General features: G+C 40.7%; 2 protein-coding genes across 4 annotated transcripts in view; one reads left to right on the top strand and one right to left on the bottom strand.

Moving 5' to 3' along the window:
* The window catches only part of cdk17 (cyclin dependent kinase 17), a 51495-nt gene extending 35234 nt beyond the window's left edge, over positions 1–16261 (bottom strand). Inside the window, exon 1 of one of the 2 annotated variants that reach the window (XM_086268712.1) lies at positions 15945–16261. The gene's annotated coding sequence lies outside the window, so the exon portion shown is untranslated. Of the gene's footprint in view, positions 1–2365; positions 2480–15944 lie in introns of those variants that run through there. The other variant, XM_086268713.1, reaches the window with a different exon arrangement.
* Positions 16262–18449: 2188 nt separating this feature from the next.
* On the top strand, positions 18450–25870 carry phyh (phytanoyl-CoA 2-hydroxylase). Of its 2 annotated transcripts, none has more exons than XM_086268716.1 (9): positions 18450–18606; positions 19268–19323; positions 19539–19649; positions 21140–21308; positions 22524–22605; positions 23044–23225; positions 23310–23459; positions 23597–23731; positions 25186–25870. In XM_086268716.1, the coding sequence occupies exons 1-9, from the start codon at positions 18541–18543 to the stop codon at positions 25237–25239; spliced, it is 1005 nt and encodes a 334-aa protein (XP_086124842.1). In that variant the 5' UTR covers positions 18450–18540; the 3' UTR covers positions 25240–25870. The 2 variants fall into 2 exon arrangements, with proteins under 2 accessions (XP_086124842.1, XP_086124843.1); XM_086268717.1 differs by lacking the exon at positions 18450–18606 and adding an exon at positions 18750–18770 and having other exon boundaries at positions 19214–19323.
* The last annotated feature ends 395 nt before the right edge of the window (positions 25871–26265 follow it).

Consider the following 26265-nt stretch of genomic DNA (forward strand, 5'->3'; position numbering starts at 1 on the left):
ATCCCAGGACACCGGCAGTCGAGGCCTCAAGTTGCCTACCCCGATCTATAGTATTATGTGACGTGTGTGATTAAAACCCATTACCTGCATCATACACTGACCAACCCTCTCCTTTTTTGAAACCAGTTTCCTTCACTTTCACAGCTGTCCCGTCACGTTATCGTCTCCCCAATAAAACCTTAGTTGTGTTTTGAGATTTGCTTTTTTTTCCTACTTCCATTTTGTTGTATTCAACTTTTTGGGTGCTTTTGCAACACTTTTTCTATATGCAGATGTTTTCTTAAGTTGCAGTGTATTTGACCTCTCAGGTCCACCTTAGCACCGTTTCTCAATTGATAATTAGAAAAGTTTGCACATATAAACGGAAGTTTGATGTTGCAATAAAGTCTTCACATGTTTTGGCACAGACAGATCAACATTTTCCTTAAACTTAAATTAGCTTTCAAAGATTTCCTGCAGCAACCTGGGAGACGCAGCTCTGGGGCAACAATGAGGAACAGCTCAAAGTTTGGCGTTAGAAGCTAAATTAATGTTAAAATTCTAAGTGTTGCTCTTTTCAAATCCACCAAACGTTGTTAATAAAAAAATAGGAGACCTTGAAGAAATTGTAGGTTTTCACTTTTGCACAGTTGTGTGGCTTTGGTTAGTCAACTAACCAATTAAAATACCAAAGCCACACAATAACACCACCTAACTAATAACAGAGGAAGCAGTAGCAGAAAACTGCTGTGTTTTATGAGATAAAGTGACTTTTTTGTCACTGGGGTCTGGAGGTATCTAACAGCTTTACTTCTTTGTTGGAAAGAGCTGTCTGACGCTACGTAAAGTGATAAAGATGTTCTAAATATAGTGTACACTTAAACCAGCATTGATTCTTTTAGGTGGCTCTAATCTATTTTGCTCCTGTCTGCTTGGGGTCTTACCTGCAGCCCTGTACTGTAAGTAACTTACCGCTCAGAATCGTACTGCAAAGATATAAAACTGCCCCAAAATGAGCAAAAACAGGATATGCTTATTTTAAACATCAGATGGTTTTTACAAATTTTCCTGACAGTGCAGCTGCTCCTGACTGAGACACCAACTGCTTTTGACCAGCATGTTTAAACAAAAGTGATTTTCATATCTCACATGTCATTTTTGTATTGTGTAAGGCCATTCAATCTAAAAATACTGAGCTATAATTTCTGTTCCCCACTGCCCAGCCCTCAATTTAAACACTGTGTTTATCAAGGTCTTGTGTATAGTGCAGCGTAGGATGAAGCATGGCATTCACATAGCTTTGACATCATCAGTAATCCAAGTGAGACAGGATTAAGCCCGAAGATGAAGCTTCAATTTACTAAGTGATCTTCATTATGACCTTCAGCTACAGCCTAACCTGAACAGAGCAGAGAGTCCAGAGTGTGGAGAACTAATCTTAGCATATAAAGAGTGAAATCTGGAACAGGGCAGCAGAATTAGATTGATTTCAAGGCTGAAGAGCTGCAGACTAAGGCGGAGCAGTGTGAGGATTGGATGAGAGAGTAAGAGAGGCTGTTGGGAGATGTAGACAAGACGATGAACTTTGATGGGGTCAAAATTTTTCCCACGGTATCAACAGTGATAAAGTATTTTCCTGGGTATCGGTATCAAGTTTGAAATTCTAACATCGTGACAATCCTACTAACAGGTGTGATTACATATCCCTTCTGGCATGGGCTATCCTCGAGAAAGAGTTACATGTAGGCCACTAAGACTTACATTAACAAATTTAAAATTTTAAGTGTAGAAACAAAAAAAAAAAAAATACTGTATTGTTTTTTCGCCCAAGAAGAGTAAAACAGTTCATATAAAATGATCAAATGTGATCATATCAGTTAAATGGATGTGAAAGTGTACCTGACAAATATCTCAGTTTGGTTTATGCTTCTAGTGTCTACCTACTGTATCAAAACAGTCCACGCTTAATTGCTTCCATTAAAAACAACTAAGTGATAATCTATGACAGAGAGACATAAACAAAATGTGATCCTGAAAGGAGAGAGAAAGAACAAGGAAGAGAGGAAGAAGAAGAACGCAGATCTTGAGGCATAATGGGGGAGATGGAAAGAATGAAGATAAAGATTGAGAGGAAGAGTGCGTTGGAGTTAATTTTAGGTGAGAAAAAAAAAAATGCCGCAGGGTCTGTCAGCTGAATACACACACAAACAAACATATGTTAACACAGCACATAGAGCACCATTACCCCATAGCTCTTTTTGCCACATGACACACAAAAAAAAACAACAAAAAAACAAAACAAAACACAAAGCCCACAGGCCACAAAACATACAAGGAACTCAGCTGACAGAGACACACACATCCATGCACAGACGCACACACTCACGATTTGACTGCACGCCCAGACACTCCAGTGTCATCTGTTTGCAACAAGAGGAGGTTCAAAGAAACAAACACGCTGCATGTGTATGTACGTCTGTGCAGGGAGGCCGGTAAGCCTGAGGTCACACCAAAGGCAATACACCTTATCCGTCTTCCAATTACAAAGCGGCGATCGCGTGCAGGATAGATTATCCTCTTATCAGTTGTTCACACCAGCATTGTAATCAGTCCACAAACACACACACACACATACTCTCTCTCTCGGTAGGCGGCAGAGCCATCAGCAGCACGTAGACTGCTCTGGTGCAATCTAGGTAACTGTATACAATTCAACACAAACACGAACACTGACGTAAGCAGAGTGGAGCATGGCTTGAAAATGAACCACATTTTCTAGAGTATTTTTTTTTTTTGTTTAAAGTTGGACTCCTCAATGTTTTCATATAAAAGGAATGCAATTACCAGATGTACTATGATGATGTACATCATAGTAATGAACATGAATTTAATCACTCAGCTCTTTTTGTTACTGTATTAAACAACTGTTTTTCACAGGGAGGCTGACTCCAAAGAATTTGTCAGTGTGCACTCAGATGTTAAAATGTCCAACAAAAGGGCATTAAAAATGTTTACAGCCTTACATAAAGAAGGTCACGAAAACTGTATGTCAGTTTTGTGATTTTTTTTTTGTACTGTGTATAGTGCCTTGCACCTAGAAGCTATTTTCTGATGCTGCCTTACAGTATCATACAGGTGTGAGAAATCCTGAGATCAGCAGGAATGTACAAACAGAAGAATTATGAAAAGCCAGAGATCACTACGGGTTTCAGAAGTTTGGGTGGCACTTCTTCAAATAGCAAAGCAAAATAAAGTCAGATGCAAACTCCCCTGTAGCCCCCCTTCCACCACAAATGCAATCTGTATTTTCATTATCTTCATGGACAATCAACCAAAATGTAAGGATTCCCAAAAAAACCATTTGTCTCATGGGTGGATTCTATGACGAGCAACCCACATTTTTTCAACTGTTATTACACGACTTTACATGACAGAATTAGCTGGTGCCTAATACAGCTACTGGTTTCCCACATTGCTCCTGAGTTCACAAAAAACAAACAGGCAGGCACCTGGTGCTGTTTCAGTAAGTGTTGCTGCTCTCTGTGTCCTCTTCCACTCACACACACAATCTGTTTTGTTTGTGTAGTGAGCGTGATTGTCATCTAGTGCAATCTGCAACTAGTAGTTTTATTTCCCATGAATGATGTTTGTGTGGCCTCGTTTAGCTCATTGTTGCATGTACTTGCATAAATAGGTGACTTGTTACTAGGGCTGGGCTATATCATACCGTTCACGGTAATACTGGTGTAATTTTGGGCAACGATAAGAAAATGAAATATCGCGATAGAATATGGGTAAACGCGCATGCGCAGTGCCTTTGTTTACATACTCACATGGCGGTGACGCAGAATGAGAAGGACGAAAGCAGATCGTTGAATGAAACGGATGAACCAGAATTGGTTTGTAAAAATGCTGCAACTTCAGTGGTGTGGAACTGGTTTAGCTTTTGTCCATCAGATACACAACAAAGCACTATTTTTGGTAGAGCATGCTAGCGGACCGTCGTTATTGCCGTGTTTTTTGGAAAATACGGCACACTTAAAATCAATCCAATTCTGAAAATCTACAGTGCCTCTTATAATCCTGTGTGCCTTATTGTATGAATTCTGGTTGTGTTTACTGACCTCGAAACGATTTTATGTACACAGCGCTTGAAAATCTGTCAAATGTTTTAGTACGACTTTAGTACGACCGTATTGTGTGTGTGTATAACCTCTTTTTAAGTTTTGTGGATATTATACATGGTTATGCTGAGGATATGTCGGCCAATTTCCACTGGAAATGCCTTTTGGTTAAACTGTCAGCAAGGAATTTGCATTTGCACTGTTACATTTTTATATAACTTTAATGCACATAAAAAAACAGCTGCTTGTTTAAGTGAAAATACATTATTAGTGCAAAAAAACCCCATCAAAGTTGTGGAGCTGTAAAGTATTTTGTCTAGTGTCAATTATGTCGTCAGTTATATTGTTATCGCAAATTTTCAAATGTATATCGTGATAAATATTTTTGGTCATATCGCCCTGCTCTACTTGTTACTACTGACTTGTAGAAGTGTGCTCCAAAGCCAACCACAGCTTTAAATTTTGTTTAAGTTCTGCTTTCTATGGCCTGCTACACAGTACAACAGGAAGCCATAAACAGACATTTTAAGCTCACTTATGTATTGATGTACTGTTGAGAAAACTGGTTTAGCTCAATGAGCAGGTGACCTGGACGGACTCAAACCCGGACGCAGCTGGTCCGGGTTTGAGTCCGTCCTGCTTTGCCCCATGTCTTTCACTCTCAACTCTTGGAGATCTTTTTAAGGCAGCAAAAAAAAAAAAAAAAAGTATCAGTTTGTATTTCCAAAAACTAAAAGGACACTAACCACCTGCTGTCAATTCTCTTTTTCAATTTGCTCCTCCAGCTACTACGCTGACACTTCAAACTACACAATAACAATGTGTTTGAAAACAACACCTTCCTTCTTCTCGGTCCTACTGTTATTCCTCCTGCTATGTGATGCTCATCCGTCTTAACGTTCACCAGATTAACCAGGGTTAACAAGAAGCTTCCGGTCTAACTGGCATGCATGCATGCATGCACGCACACACACACACAGCTGGATGAACGCAACACTCAAGAATGTGTATTTTCCTGTGTGGATGTTTGGTTGGTCCAAACAGATGGCACATTCCAGCAGAGAGAAGGACAGGGAATTATGCGATGTTAAGATTACATGCAAGCACTCACACAAAACAAAAACAGAACTAAAGAAATAATACAAAAAAATAAAAAATACATCAACACACAAACACACAAAAAAACATTCTTCCCAATGATGATTTATTCTGCCACAAAAATAAATATATGTGCTATATATTTGCACATAGTAATGATAATGCAACAACAGTGCTTTATCTGACCAATGAGTCACAGACCAGTGTTGGGCACTGTCAGTCTGTGTCCCACAGAGTTTAAAAACAAGCAAAATATAGCCACATTTTAAAGCTTTTAAATTCATTTCAGTTGCATAAATGCAACAGCAGCTAGAGTGACCCACATCTGATGACAAAATACAAAAACACTGCTTAACTGCTGACAGCTTTGAGGTAGCCTTTCATATAGGGCTGCTCAATTAATCGAATTTTAATCACGATTACGATCTGGGCTTTCAACGATCATTAAAAATGACTGAGCCGATTATTAGCCCCTCCCTCATTTATCCGCGACACCTTAAAGACCGGTCCGTGAAAATATTGTCGGGCATAAACCTGTCCGTGGCGCAAAAAAGGTTGGAGACCGCTGATTATGAGGACCCGAGGGAAGCTCTGAAAGCTAAGCAGAAGTTATTTGGAGAGGAGAGTGACTGCCGTTGGTTGAAAAGAGAGGTAAAAAAAACTTCAGTGGTGTTGCACACTATTTTATATTATTTTTTAAAGTCATTATTCAATACATTGTTATTGTTAACCCTTTAAAGCCGGTCAGAGCAGCACGCTCTGTTTTGTGTAACTATTTTTAAATCCCTGTAGAACATGAACCGTGTAAGCTAGCGCAATAATTTGTTTTGCATATGAAACTTACATCTTATGCCATCAGCTTGTACTCGGTCACGGTTTCCTCCCACATAAATTGCATAAAAAGCGCTTGCAGGAACAAAAACATAATATTCCAGAAACACGCTTTGCCGATCAGCTGTTCGTAACACTTCCCACATTGAAACAGACATCACCGCTAACTATCACATGTCCGCCATTTCCTGCCCGAAACCGGAAGTGATGTCATTTTTGCGGAAAATGTAGTTTTTTTTTTACTTGTAGGCCTTAAAAGCCTATACTGGTCATGTTTGACTTTTCTGAATAGTTTCTGGGATGCTTAGAACTCGAATTGCACTGCTGGAAATAGTTTATTTTGATGCACCTGCTGTTTTCTTTGCAAATTTGCATCATAGGATTGTTTTTGTTTTTCCTGCAGTATATAAAAATTGCTGTATCTCCAAAATAAAACTATGAAGACACTCAAAATAAACTTTTTTGTATTTAAAGTTTTGAGGGATAAACCTCTTAAATTTCTCCAAGTAGAAATATATGTTAAAAAACAAAAACAATTTTCAATTTTTTTGTAGTTTATTGCACTTTTTTGCAATTAATGTAGTTACTATGGACTTAATGCATACATATTATTAAAATATGGGCTATAACAGTTGTATAGCAACTTGAAATGCTCCCACAAATGGCACTACAACATGTAAAAAAATAATATAAGCTCTGGCAGACTTGGTTCTATGGTAGGTCTTAAAGGGTTAAATAAATATCGTCAAATAATCGCGATCTTAATTTCAGTGAAAATAATCGTGATTATCATTTTTGCCATAATCGAGCAGCCCTACTTTCATATGTGTAAAACAGAACTCTAATCCTCCCTACTTCCATCTGCTCCTCCTCTTCGACTCTGTCTTTTGAATGGGTTTCTGTCACGCATCCCCCCCCCACACACAGTTTCTAGAACCACCTTCATTACCCCAAGGCCTTTGGAAACAGGTGTTCCCTGCCTGAGGTGCATGTTACTTACAAAATTCACCAGGCAGCCAGAGATGCAAAATTCTCCATAAATTGATTAAAATGCACATTTGCAGGCTAAAGAATTTTTCATGTCAACTTCTGTCGCAGCAGTGCCCCAAGCATGGTTGAAATTTGTGGTTGCTGGAGATCAAAACTAGACAATACATCATTAAATCATCTTTTTTGTGTGTGACTTTCATATGCAATATCTTTAATGCCTACATCCTGACATTTTTAGAAACTTGTCATATGTTACAGCTGGATGGTACCTACATCTCTGCCAAAAGCTAACATATAAGAACTGTAAAAACAACACTGTGGTTTCCCACAGGTTCTGTGGCACTCTGTTATAAGAGTCAGAATCAGAATCAGAATACTTTATTCATCCCGAGGGAAATTAGGGGTTACAGCAGGCAGCACGCTAATGGCGCATGCGCACTCACAAAGGAACCTTCTGACCAACTTTACACAAGCATGTTACTGTGCCTTGCTGTAAAGCCCCTATAGCCTCTTACCAACATTATATGCAGGAGATAGCTCTGTATTTACTGTACCTAGAGATGGTAAGGAAACTAATTTATGGCAGCGTTTCCTAAAGATTTCAGACTCCACATCAGAGTCTACTGCAGTGATTAGATTTGGACATGCACTCATTTGCAGAAACCAGATCCGCTTTTCGTTTCTTTCTGCCACCCCTCTGTACCTAATAACCGCTTCAGTTTTCAGAAAATAACTCTGCATGTCTTCTACCCTAACACATAATGTTGAAGACCAAAGACCTGCTACTCCTCATTTTCTTTCCCTGCTGCCAGCAATCAGGAAACATGATGGAACAAATTTTCTATTTCTTGCCTCGATGCAACTCTGCCAAATTCATGGTGGATGACTGTTTTCTGACTTTATCTTGTGCCCTTAATACCCAGTGCTCACAGCTGTGATGTACTTCTCTGAGACCTGAAGGTTGCACTGCAAAGCAAGATCAATGGGTTTGTTGAGCCTAAAACCAGTTTTCAGTGTCAGAGTGTGAATTGCCCTTAAGTGCCACATTTCAGTAGTTATTCTGCAGATGGTCCATTTTCTACAGAGAAGCACATCTAATGACGCATTAAAACAGCCCCTTTTATTGAGCCCACGCACAGCCTGATTGTGGAAAGTTGTATCCGTTATCTCAGACTGGGATTTTAGGTTTCTTCAGGCTAGATAATACAAAGAAAGCCAAGCTATGTCAAACTTCTTTTGTAGTACACACCACTGCTGTCAGTAAAAGCTTCTGTGTTTTACTACTCATCGTGGAGTGTTTCTTTAGTGTGATTACATAAGATTATCAGCATCCACAGCCATCTGACCTCTCAAATAAAGATGAAGGGGACACTTGCTCATGCTAATGCAGAGAACAGCTCCAGAAATAGGAAGAGGAGTACGGCGAAACTTGACTCCTTTCAGCAACATGTCACAGAAGAATCATTAAAAGTGGCTAAATTAAAAAGCATCATGGCCTGAGTATTTACGCTCTAGGTATCATAAGCAACTACGGTCCAATTTCTGTGTCTGTTTCCTGTGAACTTTCGGTGCACTTTGCTGGCATTGATTGCAGATAACGCCTATCTGGGAGGCAATGATTAACCCGACGGGAAGAAAGCGGGATAATTAGAGATTCCTGCTCACGATTAAAAGGGAAACTCAATTTTAGAATGAGAGTGGAATTTAAAGTTAAAGTAGGCAGCCGGCTAAAAAGAGGGCAATGAGAACACAGTTACACAACCTTGAAATTCAAAGAGCTCACGGGTTTGATGCTCAAGAAGGAGAATCGTTACCGATGGTGAATAATGTCGACTGTCGTGTCCTTGTTGTGATTATGTGAAATGTTGGAAGAATTGTTTGTGAAAAGTAGGCAGATGGTGAGAGTTGTGTAGGACGGGATGAACTAAACAGCAGAACATCAACTCCAGCTGACTAATTGGCATCAACACTGTGCCACTTTTCTCTGGGCACAAATCAGCTACTCGTACAACGTTGCATTCCAAAAATCCAATTTCAACTTGACAAGCGGAACAGCTAAATGTCTTTATGTTTCAACCTAGAAACACAAATCCATCTGCTTTACTGATGGTATACAATATGACTACTGAGCTACAGCGCCATTATATCAACAGAGAGCAACTGGGAGATGTTGGAAGTAGTCTGAATCCCACCTCTTGACCTTGTAGCCTTTTTAGATCATCACCTGAGTGCAGTGCTCTGGGGCCTGTCCCTGTGACGAAGCAGTGAGCCTGCTCGATTACAGCAGAAATCCTAACCACGTTTATTTTGGTCAACATATCCAAGGGTGCCTGTCCCTGTGACGAAGCAGTGAAAATGGAAAATGGATGGATAGAGATCTTTTAGATGACATAATTCCAATGAAAAAACAATCAATGAGAAAAAGAGTTAGTGGGGGACAAAGGGTTGTCAGGTAAGGCGTAACATGTAAATTATACTTGTGCTTCAGATCCTTGCCGTAACTTACGCCATAACCGGACCCTAGGGCTGGGCCATTCATACCGTTCACGGTAATACCGGTATAATGTTGGGCAACGATAAGAAAATGAAATATCGCGATAGAATATGGGTAAAACGCGCATGCGCATCGCCTTTGTTTTCATACGCACATGGCGGAAAAAGCATGGCGGAGAATGAGAAGGACGAAAGCGGATCGTTGAATGAAACGGATGAACCAGAATTGGTTTGTAAAAATGCTGCAACTTCAGTGGTGTGGAACTGGTTTAGCTTTCGTCCATCAGATACACAACAAAGCACTATTTTTGGTAGAGCATGCTAGCGGGCCGTCGTTATTACTGTGTTTTTCGGAAAATACGGCGCACTTAAAATCAATCCTTTGATTTTTCTGAAAATCGACAGAGTCCCTTATAATCCCGCATTACGGCTATCGTAGGGAGGAGCCTCGCGGAGTGATACGTACTGTGCTTCAACATAATATTACCGTATTGTGTGTATATAACCTCTTTTTAAGTTTTGTGGATATTATACATGGTTATGCTGAGGATGTGTCGGCCAATTTCCACTGGAAATGCCATTTAAACTGTCGGCAAGGAATTTGCACTGTTAAATTTTTATATAACTTTAATGCACATAAAAACAGCTGCTTGTTTAAGTGAAAATACATTGATTTTTTTTGTATTAATAAAGTTGTGGAGTTGTAAAGTATTTTGTCTAGTGTCAATTATATCATCAGTTATATCGTTATCGCAAATTTTCAAATGTATATCGTGATAAATATTTTTGGTCATATCACCCTGCTCTACCGGACCCCCATTTGAACCAAAAAGGAGTTTCCGGTTACTGCATAAGGTAGCATGTAAACGTCCCGCAGAAGTCTAAATCAAGCTTACAGCTCAAAATAGCAGATGTCAACTGCTAGCCTGGACACCATTTCGGTAGGGAAGCGACAAATCAAACAGTTGCACTGACTGATCTCTAGCTCGCTGGGGGGATGCTGTGGTTCTAACAATGCTTAAACTCCAGATTATGAGTCAATTTCACTCAACTCAACCCTGGGTACACAAGCAATCGCACAGAGAAGTGTAATTAAAAGACTTCCATGGGGGAAAACTGGACAGGGCTCCATAATGCTACAGAATACAGCAATAATAGAAGACTAAATTTGTTTATGTGAAAAGACAATGTATGAAAATTGTTATTCAGAAGAGAATAAAGAGAAGTAACACACCTGCTCAATCCATTTAACACCAACACACATACATCCTACAAGACCTCTAACAGCCAAATAAATTCATACAAGATGACAGCACACACACCCACACACAGCAGTAGGGCTGACAGAAATGCTTGATGATATGACCTAAATTTTTCACTTTTTGAAGCTTGAAAGAAGCTGTGTGTGTGTGTGTGTGTGTGTGTGTGTGTGTGTGTGTGTGTGTGTGTGTGTGTGTGTGTGTGTGTGTGTAAAAGAGACAGTCAACTCCCAATTCACATTCCTTGCATGGCTCACATAACTTTCTCATCTGTGTGTGTTCATGTGGCTACGACTGAGTGCGTGAATGAGAGAGAGAGAGAGAGAGTGTGTGTGTGTGTGTGTGTGTGTGTGTGTGGTTGCGCTGCACCCAGCCCACACTAACTGTATTCATTTGAAAGCCCTACAATTTTGTCAGTCCCCCAAAGAACCCAGAAATTACCACTTCACCTACATCATGCCCACCCTGTAGCAGCACAGTAACAGCCTCCCTTTCATTCCCCCTGGCTGTTAGCTAGTCCACCTCTTAGTTTTTGTCAAATTCTACACAACAATAAGCTACGCAGTGCTGGAAGAAAAGCTTATTGGGTTAATAAATTCAGCGCACACACAGAACAAGGATGAAAAAGCACAAGCAAACACCAGAGTTGAAAAATCATGAATTAAACAGAAACAGCATGCGCGCACACACACACACACACACACACACACACACACACACACACACACACACACACACACACACACTTTTCAAAGATGAAGGGAGAAACATTCTAAAAAGCACAAAGAGTCAAAAAAGAGGTGTGGAAACAGAAACACACACACACAAAAACACCTATCTGATTGGAAAATATGGCACAAGTTGGAGTTATATAAACAAGAGGTAGAAGGAGGGAGAGAGAAGATGTCTGTGAAGGTTCTCAGTCATCCAGGTCATCGTAGTCAAAGGAGCTTGCAAAGAAAAGCGTCTGGACTTCTTTAAGTTGCTTGAAGACGTTTCACCTCTCATCCGAGAAGCTTCTTCAGTTCTAAGGTCAAATGGCAGAGAATCCCAGATTTAAAACCAGTGGGGGTATCCCCCCCAAAGAGGGACAAAAGGACCCCCTGATGATCCTCTAATCACCTGCGCAGTGCACATTGAAGAGAACGGCAACCTCAACATCGAAGTTTACCGGAAGCCCACACACACGGACCAGTACCTCCTCTTTGACTCCCATCACCCTCTGGAACACAAACTTGGAGTAATTAGGACCCTACACCACCGGGTAGAACATGTTCCCTCTAAGCGTGAGGGAAAAAAGAAGGAACACACACATGTAAAGGAAGCACTCAAAACATGCGGTTATCCTAATTGGGCGTTTATAAAGTTAGCAAAGATGCACAGAAAAGAAGACCAGACACCAGCGAGGGAGGACAGACGCAACAGCATTGTCATCCCCTATGTAGCCGGTGTATCAGAGAAACTCAGGAGAGTTTTCTCCAAGCACAACATCCCAGTGTACTTCAGACCCAGCAACACGCTCAGACAAAAACTGGTTCACCCGAAAGACAAAACTTCAAAACACAGACTTAACAACGTGGTGTTTGTTGTACAGTGCAGCGAGGAATGTCCAGACCTCTACATTGGAGAGACCAAACAGCCACTTCACAAGCGCATGGCACAACACAGAAGAGCCACCTCCACAGGACAAGACTCAGCAGTCCATCTGCATCTTAAGGATAAAGGACACTCTTTCGAGGATGCCAATGTTCACATTTTGGACAGAGAGGACAGATGGTTTGAAAGAGGAGTGAAAGAAGCCATCTATGTCCACTGTGAGCGACCATCTTTGAACAGAGGCGGTGGTTTACGACACCAACTGTCTGCCATGTATAATCCAGTTTTGAGTTCCCTCCCCAGACGCCTTAACGCCCACACACATCCTGGGCCATCTGACCACAGGAAATCACATGATAAGGTGGGGCCAGGTTTCACAATGAACTCACCCGAAACTCTGGCTGATTGGGACCCACACCCGCTTTCACACCTTGGCTCAGGTGATTAGAGGATCATCAGGGGGTCCTTTTGTCCCTCTGTGGGGGGGATACCCCCACTGGGTTTAAATCTGGGACTCTCTGCCATTTGACCTTAGAACTGACGAAGCTTCTCGGCTGAGAGGTGAAACGTCTTCATGCAACTTAAAGAAGTCCAGACGCTTTTCTTTACAAGCTCCTTTGACGAGGGAGAGAGAAAGCTATTCGACTGGTTGTCAATAGCAACAGTGTTTTGGAAGTGCAGTCTGCTTGGCTACAAAGCATGTTGGGATATTGCCACAATTATTATAAGCCACCATTCGCTAATTCACTTCTTCCTACAAAACATTTAGGTGTTTTGTGAAAAACTAACGAGTAAAAAGAAGAAAAAAAACCAAACAAAACACTTTTCTGATGATTTTCTTGCCATTATCATCTACATCACTGCAGCAGCTAAGTTAAAATGTGATGGAATATAACATATTTTCCTAAATACTTTGTGGCAGTTACAGTGGATCTACTGAGCTTTTCCTTATTTCCTGTTATGTTTATACTCTTACAGCAGTTCCTGCTCAGATTACAGATTTCAGAAATCTAAAATATTAAGGTCAGTGTATGTATAATTTATCCCTGTACGGCTACAGACTGCTCCCACTGCTGTGTTTAAGACATTCAGATTTTTAACTCTATGTCAGGGGTCCCCAATCCCAGTCCACGAGGGCCGGTGGACTGGGATTACCTTCTCAACATGTCTTGAAGTTCTCCAGAGGCCTGGTAATGAACTAATCATGTGATTCAGGTGTGTTGACCCAGGGTGAGATCTAAAACCTGCAGAGACACCGGCCCTCATGGACTGGGATTGGGGACCCCTGCTCTATGTTAATGGTCAGCAGGTCCCTAATATGGTCACATCTAGCCGTAAGGACAGAAGCCCCACTCACCTACTGTTCAAACCTTCTGTTTAAATGTGGCAGCCAATCAGAAAAAAAAGCTGGCTTAACGCAATGGAGAATTTAAAAAAAATGTTTTGGTTCAGAAAGGATGTATCCTAAGTGCTGCATCAAGGCACAGTATAAGAAAAGTAAGGACCGTCCTGACCTGTAAATCACTCAAAGCTACCCTGGTAGAATAAAAATATAGAGCTCCATAACATAAGCCACGGCAGTGATGCAGGCAAAAACTAACTGAGTCAAGTTAAAATTGCAGATAGCAGATACAGAGAGCTGTACAGCTGTTCACCAGGGAGACAGCGGTTTACCCCATACTAAGGTAATGTTTTCAATGACACAAACATGTCTTTTTCTGTCCTTTCAGTTTTTTGTCTAAGCTAAGACTGGATATCCCCCGATGATCTCATTAGGATTTTTTTCTGAGATGTGGGAAACCACCTGCAAAGTCACATTGTCTGATTTTAATATGACACAGAAAAATTAAAATCACAGCCCAGTGTCACTCTGAATGGTAAAAGAAAAAAACAAAACAAAAACCTTTTGTTCTAACAATCTCATACTTGCTTCTACACCAAAGTTAGTACTCTGATCCAATTCGTCACTTACTCGCTCTGACAGGAAGTTCCAAACTAATCGCTGACACCTGCTTCACAAGTCCTTCACAAGACACTTTGATTTCTCAGATCGAAACCACTGACACATCCCACATTCTTCTAGAAGACAGATCATTATAATATACATCCTCATGTGTCAGTCCCAGGAGCAAAAGAGAGAAACATAGAGTGGGTGTGCACACACATACACCTCCCACAATCGTGGCACAATACAGAGACTGATCGATATGTGCACTGCTATACGGGCCTACAGGCATGGAGTGGGAGCTGTCGGGGTAATTAATGTCGCTCTCTCAGGGTGTATCGTTCCCACAGCCAGCAGCCCAGATCTGAATGTGGGTCAAAACGCACACATGCAGATTCGCAAATACACATAATTGAACAGCTAGTTGTTCCAGATGAAGGACACTGGAATTGAATGCAGGTCAAACGGGAAATAGAAAAGAGCCTAAAAGCATCACAGGCATTTCCCGGCAAAGATGGGTGAGAAGTGCTCAATACTGCAGAGCTATTTCCCTTTCAACAATGCAAACTGTCTTTCTAATTTCATAATCAGAAATTTTTAACTTTCATATAGGCAGAGCTCTAATATTATTGAATGGTGATAATAACTGAAATGATTTATGCTGGATTTCTAGTTGTGTAATTGCTTGTTTTTTATGCTTTTGTATTCGATTTGGGAGAAGAAAAAAAAAGGCGAAACTCTAGGACAATAGTGTACCTAAGATCAGGTCACTGTTTTCAGGGTAACAGCAGGGCAGTGTGTTCCTGGTGCATTAGATTAAAATACCCTTGAGCTTGTGTCTGCTTAAACACAGTCAGTCCATAATACTTATTTTCAAGGGCATGTCTCTTATCTTCCACTTTCAGCAACGTGTCTCAACCGTATTCAAATAACTTGACAGGAACAACCACAGTTTGGTAAAAGTCAAGAGTTCTTTGGAGGTTATTTTAAGGGATTTAACTCAGTTTCATAATGTTTGTATTCCAACTTTGTTCCACAGTGCTTTCACATCAGCAAAAACGTGGCACAAGCTGAAGTAAAGGCGCTGACTGTAGCAGAGAAGCCATTTCTTTCACACTTATATGAAGTCAAAGGCCGGTTGATGGTAAATGCACCTCTACTCCTTTAAAGGGAAGCCTCATTGTATAGCTACAGTGTATTGTGAGCAGGTTTGGGGTGACATGAATATGTTGTGTACAGGTCTTGCATTATACCTGCAATGATCCATACTGTTTTCATTGGGATTTAGGGCGATTTCGAGGATGCATTATTTCATCCTTTAATCTACAGTTCGCTTTCTATCGCTGGTGACATTCTGGCTGCCGATGCCTGAGCCACGTTATGTAAACAAACATACCGTGAAATAAGATATTGTTTGAGGCGCAAAAACAACACGTATAATCGTGCTGGATAAAGAGTAATATATGAATTACAGTAAGAGTCTGGCTGTATTATTCTCCAGCTGCCGTTTCCTCTGTTTTGCCATTTCCAATGGCCACCATTCAGACTTCGTCTTTTGTCGCCGGGCGAAGCCTAGCCTCCTGCTTGTTCATTAAGCGTTACCTGAAAGTGACCCATCAACGAATTTACCTGAAAATGGTGAATTCCGTCGTTTTCAAGCCGACCCTCCGGAGCTGCCAGGCCCGGATGCCCTCCTCCGCTTTACCCGCCCACTGAAGTAGCCTGAAACACAGCTCCGTCTGTGCTCGGGTTGTGCTCCACACGCTCCGCCAGAGAAAGAAATATCCTCCGAAACAAGCAGAAGGGTGTGCGAGTGTGCGGGCGAACAGACACAGACCGAAACCCGAAAAAGTCGTCTGTTTCGGCAGCGGAGACAGTTTAAAGAGGCTGGAGGATGTCGAGTGCGGAGACGGGAGGGGTGCGAGCATGTAAGGTAGATTACGATAATGGCACTTCCGCTGACATTTCAAAACAAAGGTCTGTTCTATTGCAATTTCCAAAATAAAAGCCACTGTGATGTCTATCTGGTCAGTGTGCAAACTAAAAGCTGTTTTTTTTGTACAGACATCTTCCACATCATAGACTTGAAAAACGTAAAGAAAAACGTCTAGATAGACGCATACACCAAAAACTATACATACATACATACTGCATATTATACATTCTAAGTGCTATTTTGTGTGCCTTTTTGTTTGTTAGCTCGTAGGTAAAACTAGAAGTTAAGTACAGTATAGTTTGTCAAAGTTGGGAAATAGATAAAATAAGAAACAGCTGCAGGTTTTGTTAGCATACCGTTCCTTTTCATTTGTAACTCATCACTATAACAATGCAACACTGTCCATTTCAGTCTTTAAATGAGTAGATCGATTATTTCATCGATTCAACTTCTATTACAAAATAGTCTGTGTTTGTTGAAGATGCCAAAAATGATGGAATGGTTAAATAGCGCTCAGGGTTTCAACAGCTTCGAAATTAGCATAAATTATAAAGCTGATGAGAATAATTATTGTTGTGTGGCGCCCCCCTGCTGGATAAAACTTTAATTACTAGTGATGCTGGAAATAATCCTTATGAAATCCCGTTGTTTGCAATAAATAACGTTCACTAACAGCTGAAAAGGTTTGCTAAAGGGATAAAAATGCTTGAACTCTACAATAGAGTTTTGATTTTTCTTTACCCGTTTACACCATTAGCATTTTTGCGATATTCCTGCTATTTTTAAAGGATCCGTTCATCTAGTCACAGGAGGGGAAATATAATTTCCCTTACAAATCATTGAAGTATTTTTGATTCTATTAAACTTGTTACGGCGTTGTGATAATGACTGGGCTGTGTTTTAACGGATCCATAAACGACTGTAGGTGTTTTGCATAACAGCACATTCACAGAGCGTGTCATCATGCTAGCCTTTGCCCCAGTCAGCGGAGGTACGTAAAGTACAACAACTAGTGATGGGATTTCCGGCTCTTTTTAGAGAGCCGGCTCTTTCGGTTCGACTCACTAAAAAGAGCCGGCTCTTTCGGCTCCGAACTGGCTCTTCAGGTTGTTTTGTTGCTTTAATTTATTATTAACAATAATATAAAATTATGCACAAAAGGAATTACTAACGTAAAAAAAAAGTGGTTTTATTTGTATATGTTTATATATAAATATATGCGGTGGCCCCTAGAGACAAAACACGTACAAACTCCAAAACACATTTCTAGCATGAACTGAACTTCCAAAGCAGAGCTACTAGATCACTTAAATTACACAATTGAAAGCATGTGTGTATTGTTTGTGTATTTATACACAGGCACTCATATATATTCAAATAATTTAAAAAAAAAGTTCATTTACCTGTTACTACCACACACCAAATCCGGTCGTTGGTACTTGCTGGCTTGTGTAGCCACTAGGTAACAAAGGCTCAACACTGCGCCCAGCATCCTGGAGCACTTCTGTTGTCTTTTGTACGTGTTTTGGAGTTTTTACGTGTTTTGGAGTTTGTACGTGTTTTTACGTGTTTTGGAGTTTGTACGTGCTTCAGAGTTCGTACGTGATTTGAAGTTTGTATGTGCTTTGTCTCTAGGGGCCACTGTAAATATACTTTTATTTATTCACTCCACATAAAATGTAATAAATAAATCATATAATACAAAAATCAACTATTCACATTTCAACTTTTAACTATTTAAATTTTCAGCTTTTTCCTTTTACAAATTTAAAGTGAAAACAACACAAAACACTGCAAACCACAACACAATTAAATATAAATTATAATATGAAAACAAAAAGAAGATGCATATTCTCTGTCATATGGACCTGCATGAATAAATTTTCTGAATCCTTTATCATCTGCAACCGAAAATAGTTGTGGATGATTACTATACCTTTCTAATGTGACGTTGTTGTCCCTGGCTCTCTTTCTCTTTCTCTCTCTCTCCCTCTGGCTCTGTTCCTGTGCTACTGAGTGTAACTACCGCCCCTCCCCCCTCTGCCCAGCATAAAGCACAAGGCTCAGGTGCGAAGTGAAGCGGAAAAAAAGTGCGAGAGAGAGAGAGAGAGGGTGAGAGAAAGAAAAAAAAAACCCACATGACGGCTCGCGATAAGGAGCCGGCTCGCGTTGTTCACGTCAAAGAGCCGGCTCTAAGAGCCATTTCGTTCGCGAACGACCCATCACTAACAACAACCCACTTCTCCACTACTTTTACAGAGGACACGACGCACTGCTACTTGACAGAAAATGTCTCGTCCTCTGGAGAGACTCCGAGTCATTATCAACCATCTTGACAGACATCCTGCGGGGATTGTATCTTTTTTAATTCGTATTTGCGATAAATCGGCTCGTTGGAGGCTCTTAGCCTATAGCGAAGCAGTGAGCGCCCGATAACACTGATACTCCGCTACTGGGAACCCGCGGTGGACTGCAGGCCTCCCGGAGAATACTGACATAAGGACAGGAGCTGAATGCCTGTAACTATTCTTGCGCTGTTAACACCGCTAGTTATTTTCGTGTTCGCCGTTGTTTCTCTACAAGTGTGTTTGTTTGGACTGCATATCATTTGCAATAAACGTTTTTAATGCTAGCTAGCTGGAGACATTTATAACTGTTACTTAGGGCTCGGAAACGACTGTTATTGGATTATTGTCTATATCAACCTGTTAAATAATAGGTGTAATCTGTTAGGTCTATCTGTAGATAGGTCAACTTAAAGATAAGCTAGTTACAAATTTATACATGTGATTTGTTTTTTTAAAAAGTGTTGTCGGTTTCCCTGGTTTTAATATGGAGCACCAATGCAGATTTTCACATAAAAGACATTTTCACATATTTTGGCAGAAAGGCAGAATGTTTCACTGTAAAATCTTGGAAATGATCTGAAATCTATAAATCATAATCTCTCGCTGCTGTATAGCAGACATTTCCCCCGTGTTTTTTGTTTTTGTTATCCTTGACTGATTTGCTGAAGAGAGCTGCACCCACGTCTGCTGAAACCGTCAGCTACGGTCACCCACAGAGACTGAGGTAAGGACACACCTAAGCTCCGCGTCGGGCTAAAGGTTTTTATGCACTCAGCAATCATGTTTATCGTTCACCTTTCCCACAGTTTCTTCTATTGATCAGGTCCACAGTGTCCCACTTTTCTGCTCTCCATGTGTAATAGCAAGTGGTGCCACAGTGCCATTGGCTCAAAAGGCAAGGCAAGCTTTTTTATTTTTTTATTTTTTTCAATTTGGCAGGTATACTTTGGATAATGACCTGCTGACCCCGGAACAGCGGCTCTTCTATGAGGAAAATGGCTTCCTTCTCATCAGAAATCTGGTGTCCAAGCAGGACATCGACAGGTTCAGGTAACATCAGACACTTGGCAATAAATAATAAATGAAATAAGTACTTTTTAAAAAGCACAAACACATAAAATAATTATTTTTACTTGAATAGGTTACAGTTCAAAATATTGATTATTTATTTTATGCCAGCCTTTGGCAGATCCCCCATCATTTCAATCAGTTTTAGCTTTCATCCCCTTTGAGCTAGCTTTCTTCTGATTGGCTGGCCCTCGTACAGAAGGTAGACAAGGATACCTGATCTTTCATAAGCAGGAAAACTAAATATTTACAGCGGTCCAAAGGCTGATCGTTTTATCTCTTGGAGATTATTCATACATGCACTGTACTCAGTATGTGAAAGTTTGGCCATAGGAAAATCTACCAATTTTACAGTGACTGTTTAAGGAACACTTTAATCAGAGTGTAGAATCAAGTCAGTTAAACTTATGGGATATTGATCTGGTCATTTAATTAGCAGAGGGGTTGTTATTCCATTTCAGCTGTTTTGGTGTTAATGAAATTAACAACAGGTGTACTAGAGGAGCAACAGTGAGACAACTCCCAAAACAGGCACAGTTTTACAGCTGGAGGACAGTGACGTTTTACCTGCTCATCTGACTGTTTTTATTACACTAGTTTTGCATTTGGCTAGGGTCAGTGTCACTACTGGCAGCATGAGGGGAGACCCTACAGATCTTGCATAGGTAGTTTAACTCCTCCAAGATGGAACATCAATACATGCCATTGCCTGAAGTTTTGCAGTCCAGTACAGTCTCAAGATCATGGTAGAGATTTCAACAGACAGACAGTTACTCTAGGAGAGCTGGACAGGGCTGTAGAAGGTCCTTAACCCATCAGCAGGACCAGTATCTGCTCATTGTCTGCAAGGAAGAACAGGTTGAGCACTCCCAGAGCCACAAATGACCTCCAGCTGTTTACTGGTGTGAATGTCTCTGACTAAAGTATCAGAAATGTGACTTTATGAGGGCGGACCAATGTCCTCTAGTGGGCCCTGCACTCACTGCTCACTGCTTGGCATTTGTCATAAGATACCAGAATTGTCAGGTCCACCACTGGCACCCTTTTTTTTCACAGAGGAGAGCAGGTTCACTCTGAGCACATGTGACAGACGTGAAAGGCTCTGGCGAATCCGTGAAGAACATTACGCTGCCTGTAACATTGTTTAGCATGACCGGTTTGGTGGTGAGTCAGTAATAGTCTTTGGAGGCAAATCCATGAAGGGACACAGACCTACAGGCTTGGCAACAGCATCCTTGAAATCCTTGGACTCAGTCTCAGACCCTACATTGGTGCAGCAAGTCCTGGGTTTGTCCTGGTGAATGACAGTGCACAGCTTCATGTGGTGAGAGTGCACAGTCAGTTCCTGGAGGATGTAGTAGTTGATGCCATTGACTGACCTCCATACTCACCTTACCTAAACCTAACAGAACATCTGTGAGACATGTTTCCGTCCTGACTGTTGTGTGTGTGTGTTTTGGTGCCTCCTTCAGGGGGGAGTTTGAACGGATCTGTCGACAGGAAATAAAGGTTCCCGGTCTGGTGGTGATGAGGGACGTGGCTATAGCAAAGTCCGAGTTTGTCCCAGATCAGAGAGCTGTCTCAAAAGTGCAGGACTTTCAGGAGGATCCTGAGCTGTTCCGGTACTGCTCTCTACCAAAGGTACTGGAACGCCACATACAAACAAAGACAATACACACAGCAGTAGGGTTTTTCGTAGGGCTGGGCCATATTATACCCTTTACAGTAATACCGGTACAATGTTATGCAACAATAAGAAAATAAAATATTGCAATAGAATATGGGTAAAACGCGCATGCGCAGTGCCTTTGTTTTCATATGCACATGGCCGAAAAAGCATGGCGGCAACGGAGAATGAGGCATCCATGAAAGCAGAATTTATTGAATTTAACAGAGTTAGAAATTAGCGGAAGTTAGCTCACTAGTTTCGCTAGTTACCTAAACATGATATAGCATGTTCTGACTGAGAGATTTCTGAAAAAATTAAAACGTACAGCTCTGCTATCACTTCCAACATAAATGAGGACAGAAAACTAAACAGCAGTGACATTTGTAGTGACACAGCTATGTTAGCATAACATAACCACTGAAACTGGAGGATGGACGCTAAGTTTTTTTCCACTCGATAAAAGTTAACGTGAAGGTTCCTGATGGTTAGGGACAAATGCAATCGCATGGCAGGATGCTCTAAATCAGGGGTGGGCAATTCCAGGCCCCGAGGGCTGGTGTCCTGCAGGTTTTAGATCTCACCTTGGATCAACACACCTGAATCAGATGATTAGTTCATTACCAGGCCTCTGGAGAACTTCAGGACATGTTGAGGAGCTAATTTAGCCATTTAAATCAGCTGTGTTGGTTCAAGGACACATCTAAAACCTGCAGGGACACCGGCCCTCGGGACCTGGAATTGCCCACCCCTGCTCTAAATGGACCAAACTTCAGTCAGGAAAACAACTGAGATAATCCATCCACAATACGAGGTTAGTCATTAATATACTGCAACAACATGGGAATAGAGCAGCTGCCAGAGAGTTCAATGAATCAATGGTACGGAAGTGGGGGAAGCAAGAAGTTGGATAAATCTGACTGTTTTGTCAAAGGATGGTTGTTTTTTCTGTGTTAATTGCCAAATTAATTCTGATAAAAAGGGTTTGGTGCCTCACAGAGGTGCTATCAGTAATCACACAGGTGATAAAGCAGAAAACATTACATGGACTTCAATCATTAATCTGGATGTCTAAATGTTTTTCACAAACAAAAAAATGAATAGGCATTGAATTTGTTTCTTTTGATAAACAATGAAATAAGTCAAGCCTGAAGACTATCAGAACAAAAATTTTTGCTTTTCTTTATCAGATCCTGAAGTATGTTGAGTGTTTCATTGGACCGAACATCATGGCAATGCACACAATGCTGATCAACAAACCTCCTGATGCAGGTATTTCAATTCTCACTAAAATGTTTGGCCCACAAAGTCACAAATACTTAATACTTATTTGGATGCTGCGTACTTCTTGGGTTTACTCTTAAACTCAGTATTTTTAGGTACGTGACTCTTTTTAGGACAAGTATTGTGCAGATAAATAATAACCAATGTAATAACTGGACGTGTCCCTTAGTTTTGTCTCCCTCTTGTGGCAGTGATCATAATTACATCAACACTCTTGATGTGTGCTTGATTGTTATTAGCTTTTCTTTTTAGACTGTGCTAGTAATCTTCCCTCTGAACGGCCAGTTCTTTATCTATCTGAAGCATCAATCCATTTCTTAAGCTCAAACATAACATAGAGTATCTTTAAGGTGTGATTTGTGTGAAGAAAATAAAATGAAAACGAGTTTGGGACCGTAATGTCTAACGTGTCTTCTGTCATTCCAGGTAAGAAGACGTCCCGTCACCCGATGCATCAGGATCTGCATTACTTTCCCTTTCGACCAGTCGATCGGATCGTCTGTGCGTGGACAGCTATGGAGACTGTGAACAGACAGAACGGCTGCCTGGTCGTCCTGCCAGGATCACACAAGGGCACGCTGCAGGAACATGACTATCCTGAGTGGGAGGTACACACAACACTGTAACAGCTACAGTCATGCCTGCTAGGATGTACACACACAGAGTGTTTAAATAATTGCATGTGTCCTCAGGGCGGGGTGAACAAGATGTACCATGGAGTCCGAGACTATGACCCGGAGCACCCCAGGGTGCACCTAGAAATGGAAAAGGGTGACACAGTCTTCTTCCACCCACTGCTCATCCACGGATCTGGCATGAACCAGACACAGGGCTTCCGCAAGGTACTGCATTACCCAGAGTCCACCTGAGATCCTGATATTTTCTAATGCAAATTAGCTCCATACAACCACATGATTATTTGTGGTATTTCTTTTTGCATACGAGTAATGAGGTGTGATATATGTGTGTGTTTTCACAGGCCATCTCCTGCCACTATGCCAGCGGTGATTGCTATTACATTGACGTGAAAGGAACCACACAGGAAAACATAGAGAAAGAGGTGAAGGAGATCATAGTGAGGAGGCACGCTGTTGGTGATGAACTCACTTTCAAGGTCAGACACGTACATCCAAGCTTCATTTATCTTATTCTTTCCATTATTACTTTTTGATTAAATCAAATCACTTTTTATTGTCACATCACATGTGCAGGCACACTGGCACAGCACATGCGAGTGAAATTCTTGTGTGCGAGCCCCACAAGCAACAGAGATGTGCAAAACACAACAACACAAACGAGCAAAATACAAGAATGGCCAACCTGAAACTAATAAATATATGTACAATATATAATAGTGTATGCATTTCTGGATGTGTATACTAAATATTTTCCTACGTGTGTGTGTGTGTGTGTGTGTGTGTGTGTGTGTGTGTGTGTGTGTATATACACATTTTTACAAATTAAATAGTAAAAAAATAAAATAATAATAAAAGGAGCCTCTTATGCTTTTCCTTATATTTTTAATCACATAAATACGTTTACAGTTGATTTATCACTAGCTTTAAGCACTGATAGCTCACAATCCCAGAAAGTGTCCACGTTAAAGCTCTGGGCAATGAAAGAGGGAGTAATAACAAAGTTAAACCATAACAAGGAACTGGAAGCAAAGTCAGACACAGGTTGTCAATTACATGTGATGCCCAGGGCAGGAAGCAGGTGCTGTGGTCATGTAGTCCATGCAAGGCTACTTCAAAATAAAATCTTTTGAAATCAACGTTTCACATTTGTAATCAGCCTTTTTGTAGTCTGCCACATATCATCAATGTTTGTACATATGCACGTAATGATCGCCTGAGCTTTATTCAAACGTCTTAACTTAATGATTTTAATCTATTTATAAAAAGTTAAAATTACAGTGGCATCGTTAGGTAACAACATCCCTGGTCTGTCTCGTTATCGTTTACAAGCCCCCGTTATAAGATCCTGTTATGGGCTACATTTACCTCGAGGTCAGCCTCTGCTTAGCATGTGTGCCAGGAAGCGTGCAACCTGGCGTGTCATTATATATATAAAACAGAAACTGAGCGCAGCAAGATACTCAGTTAATGCATCTTTAGAATGAAGTGTGGCTTAGTGGATGTAATTGCCCTAAACGAGAAAACAACCTGAGAATAAAGACTGTGTAGAAACTTTCCTGCTGAAATTGAATTAAAGTCACATTCTTCCCATTATATGAACAAAACACCCGACAGACATTTCAGGAAGTTGGCAACAGAGTCAGACAGAATACAACACATTGGTTTTACTTTATGTAAACACAAAGATAAAAAACATCAAACCTGGCTTACATGTAACCACCATCTGCTAAACCTTTCAAACACGGCTTAAATAAGATTGCTATTATTATGAGCTGGCTCATAATGAGCAGCTGATGTCTGATGAAAAGCTAAAGGAATTTCTGTTCCTGTAAACTCCAAAATTTGCTATTAGAATAACATTAAAACAGAGGAAAATAAAAGGGATTTGTTTTTGTGGCTAACCTCTCCTTCAAATCCGTCTCTCTCACAGGACACCTGGGCAATTCGGGGTCGTCTGGTGCAGGGAGAGAGGATTTCGATGTGAAGACGCTTCTGCGGGGTGATGAAACTGAGCTCAAACTTCGCCATCTCAGCACAGCGGCTGAATGAGAAGCAACAGGCTTTGGATCACTGCAGCAAAGTTTTCGGGTTTTTCTGCTGAGGGCTCTGCAAGGGCTTCAAACAACTCTTATCTAATTTATGCGAAAACAGTCACTGATTTTCTTTCACCTAAATGCACTGGATTAGTCTGCATATAATTCAACATTTAACAGTGTTTTACTGCACAGAGATCCTTCTAAAATCCATCTGTAAAGTTGTTTAGCCAAGTGGGAAAAAAAGAAGACATTAATTACACAAATGAGGATTCTAAATAATAATTGATTTTTGCATAAAGAAAACCGAGTGTGTTACGAGTGACAGAGTGTGAAGTTCAAAAAGGGATTAAGTGGAAAGAAAGATTAATGAAAGTGTTTAAGTGATGTTGCACTTGTGAATTGACACTAACAGAGGCCTTAATCTTGCAGCATTCTGCCTTGTAAATTAATGAGAATGTTTATTTTTGCATCTTTAATGGCATTTTTAATCTTTCAACAGGAGTTTTTGAGCTTCATGTAATAAATGTAGTGTATTTTGCTAATATTAGCAATAAAACTCAGAATTGACTGCTATATAAACAGACTGTGGTTTTGAGTTTCATACACAGAAAGTTTGGGGTTTGTAATAATTTAAGTTCCAGTGACTGGATTAAACCGGACGGTAATCATCCACTCACTCCTACAAAATAGAACTTTCTCTGTTGAGCGCACAAGAAACTTAACTCGAATTCAAGAGGAGAGTCATTTGAGGTGGTTTGTTTTTATCTGATAGTCCCTGTCTGTGTGGAGCTTGCAAGTTCTCCCTGTTCCTGTGTGTGTTGTCTCCTGGTACTCTGGCTTCCTCTCACAGTCCAGATAAATGCTTGTTAGGTTAATTGATTTTAAATTTCTGTGGGTGTTATTGTGTCTGTGCACTTATACTGGTGACCTGTCTAGGGCGTATCCCACCCTTTGCCCTATGATAACTGTGATAG

This window comes from Aulonocara sp. 'chitande type north' Nkhata Bay, linkage group LG17 (genome assembly GCF_057382095.1).
Source record: "Aulonocara sp. 'chitande type north' Nkhata Bay isolate Kocher_YH1m ecotype deep benthic linkage group LG17, A_spYH_male_GT1.1, whole genome shotgun sequence".
In the NCBI taxonomy this organism is placed as follows: Eukaryota; Metazoa; Chordata; class Actinopteri; order Cichliformes; family Cichlidae; genus Aulonocara; species Aulonocara sp. 'chitande type north' Nkhata Bay.

Excerpts from the sequence above, each read along its gene's own strand:
- phyh (XM_086268716.1), top strand. The coding sequence starts at position 18,541 with ATGTCTCGTCCTCTGGAGAGACTCCGAGTCATTATCAACCATCTTGAC. Across the intron at positions 21,309-22,523 it reads GGTACTGCTCTCTACCAAAG|ATCCTGAAGTATGTTGAGTG; the intron begins GTACTGGAACGC and ends TTTCTTTATCAG. Across the intron at positions 23,732-25,185 it reads GTGATGAACTCACTTTCAAG|GACACCTGGGCAATTCGGGG; the intron begins GTCAGACACGTA and ends TCTCTCTCACAG.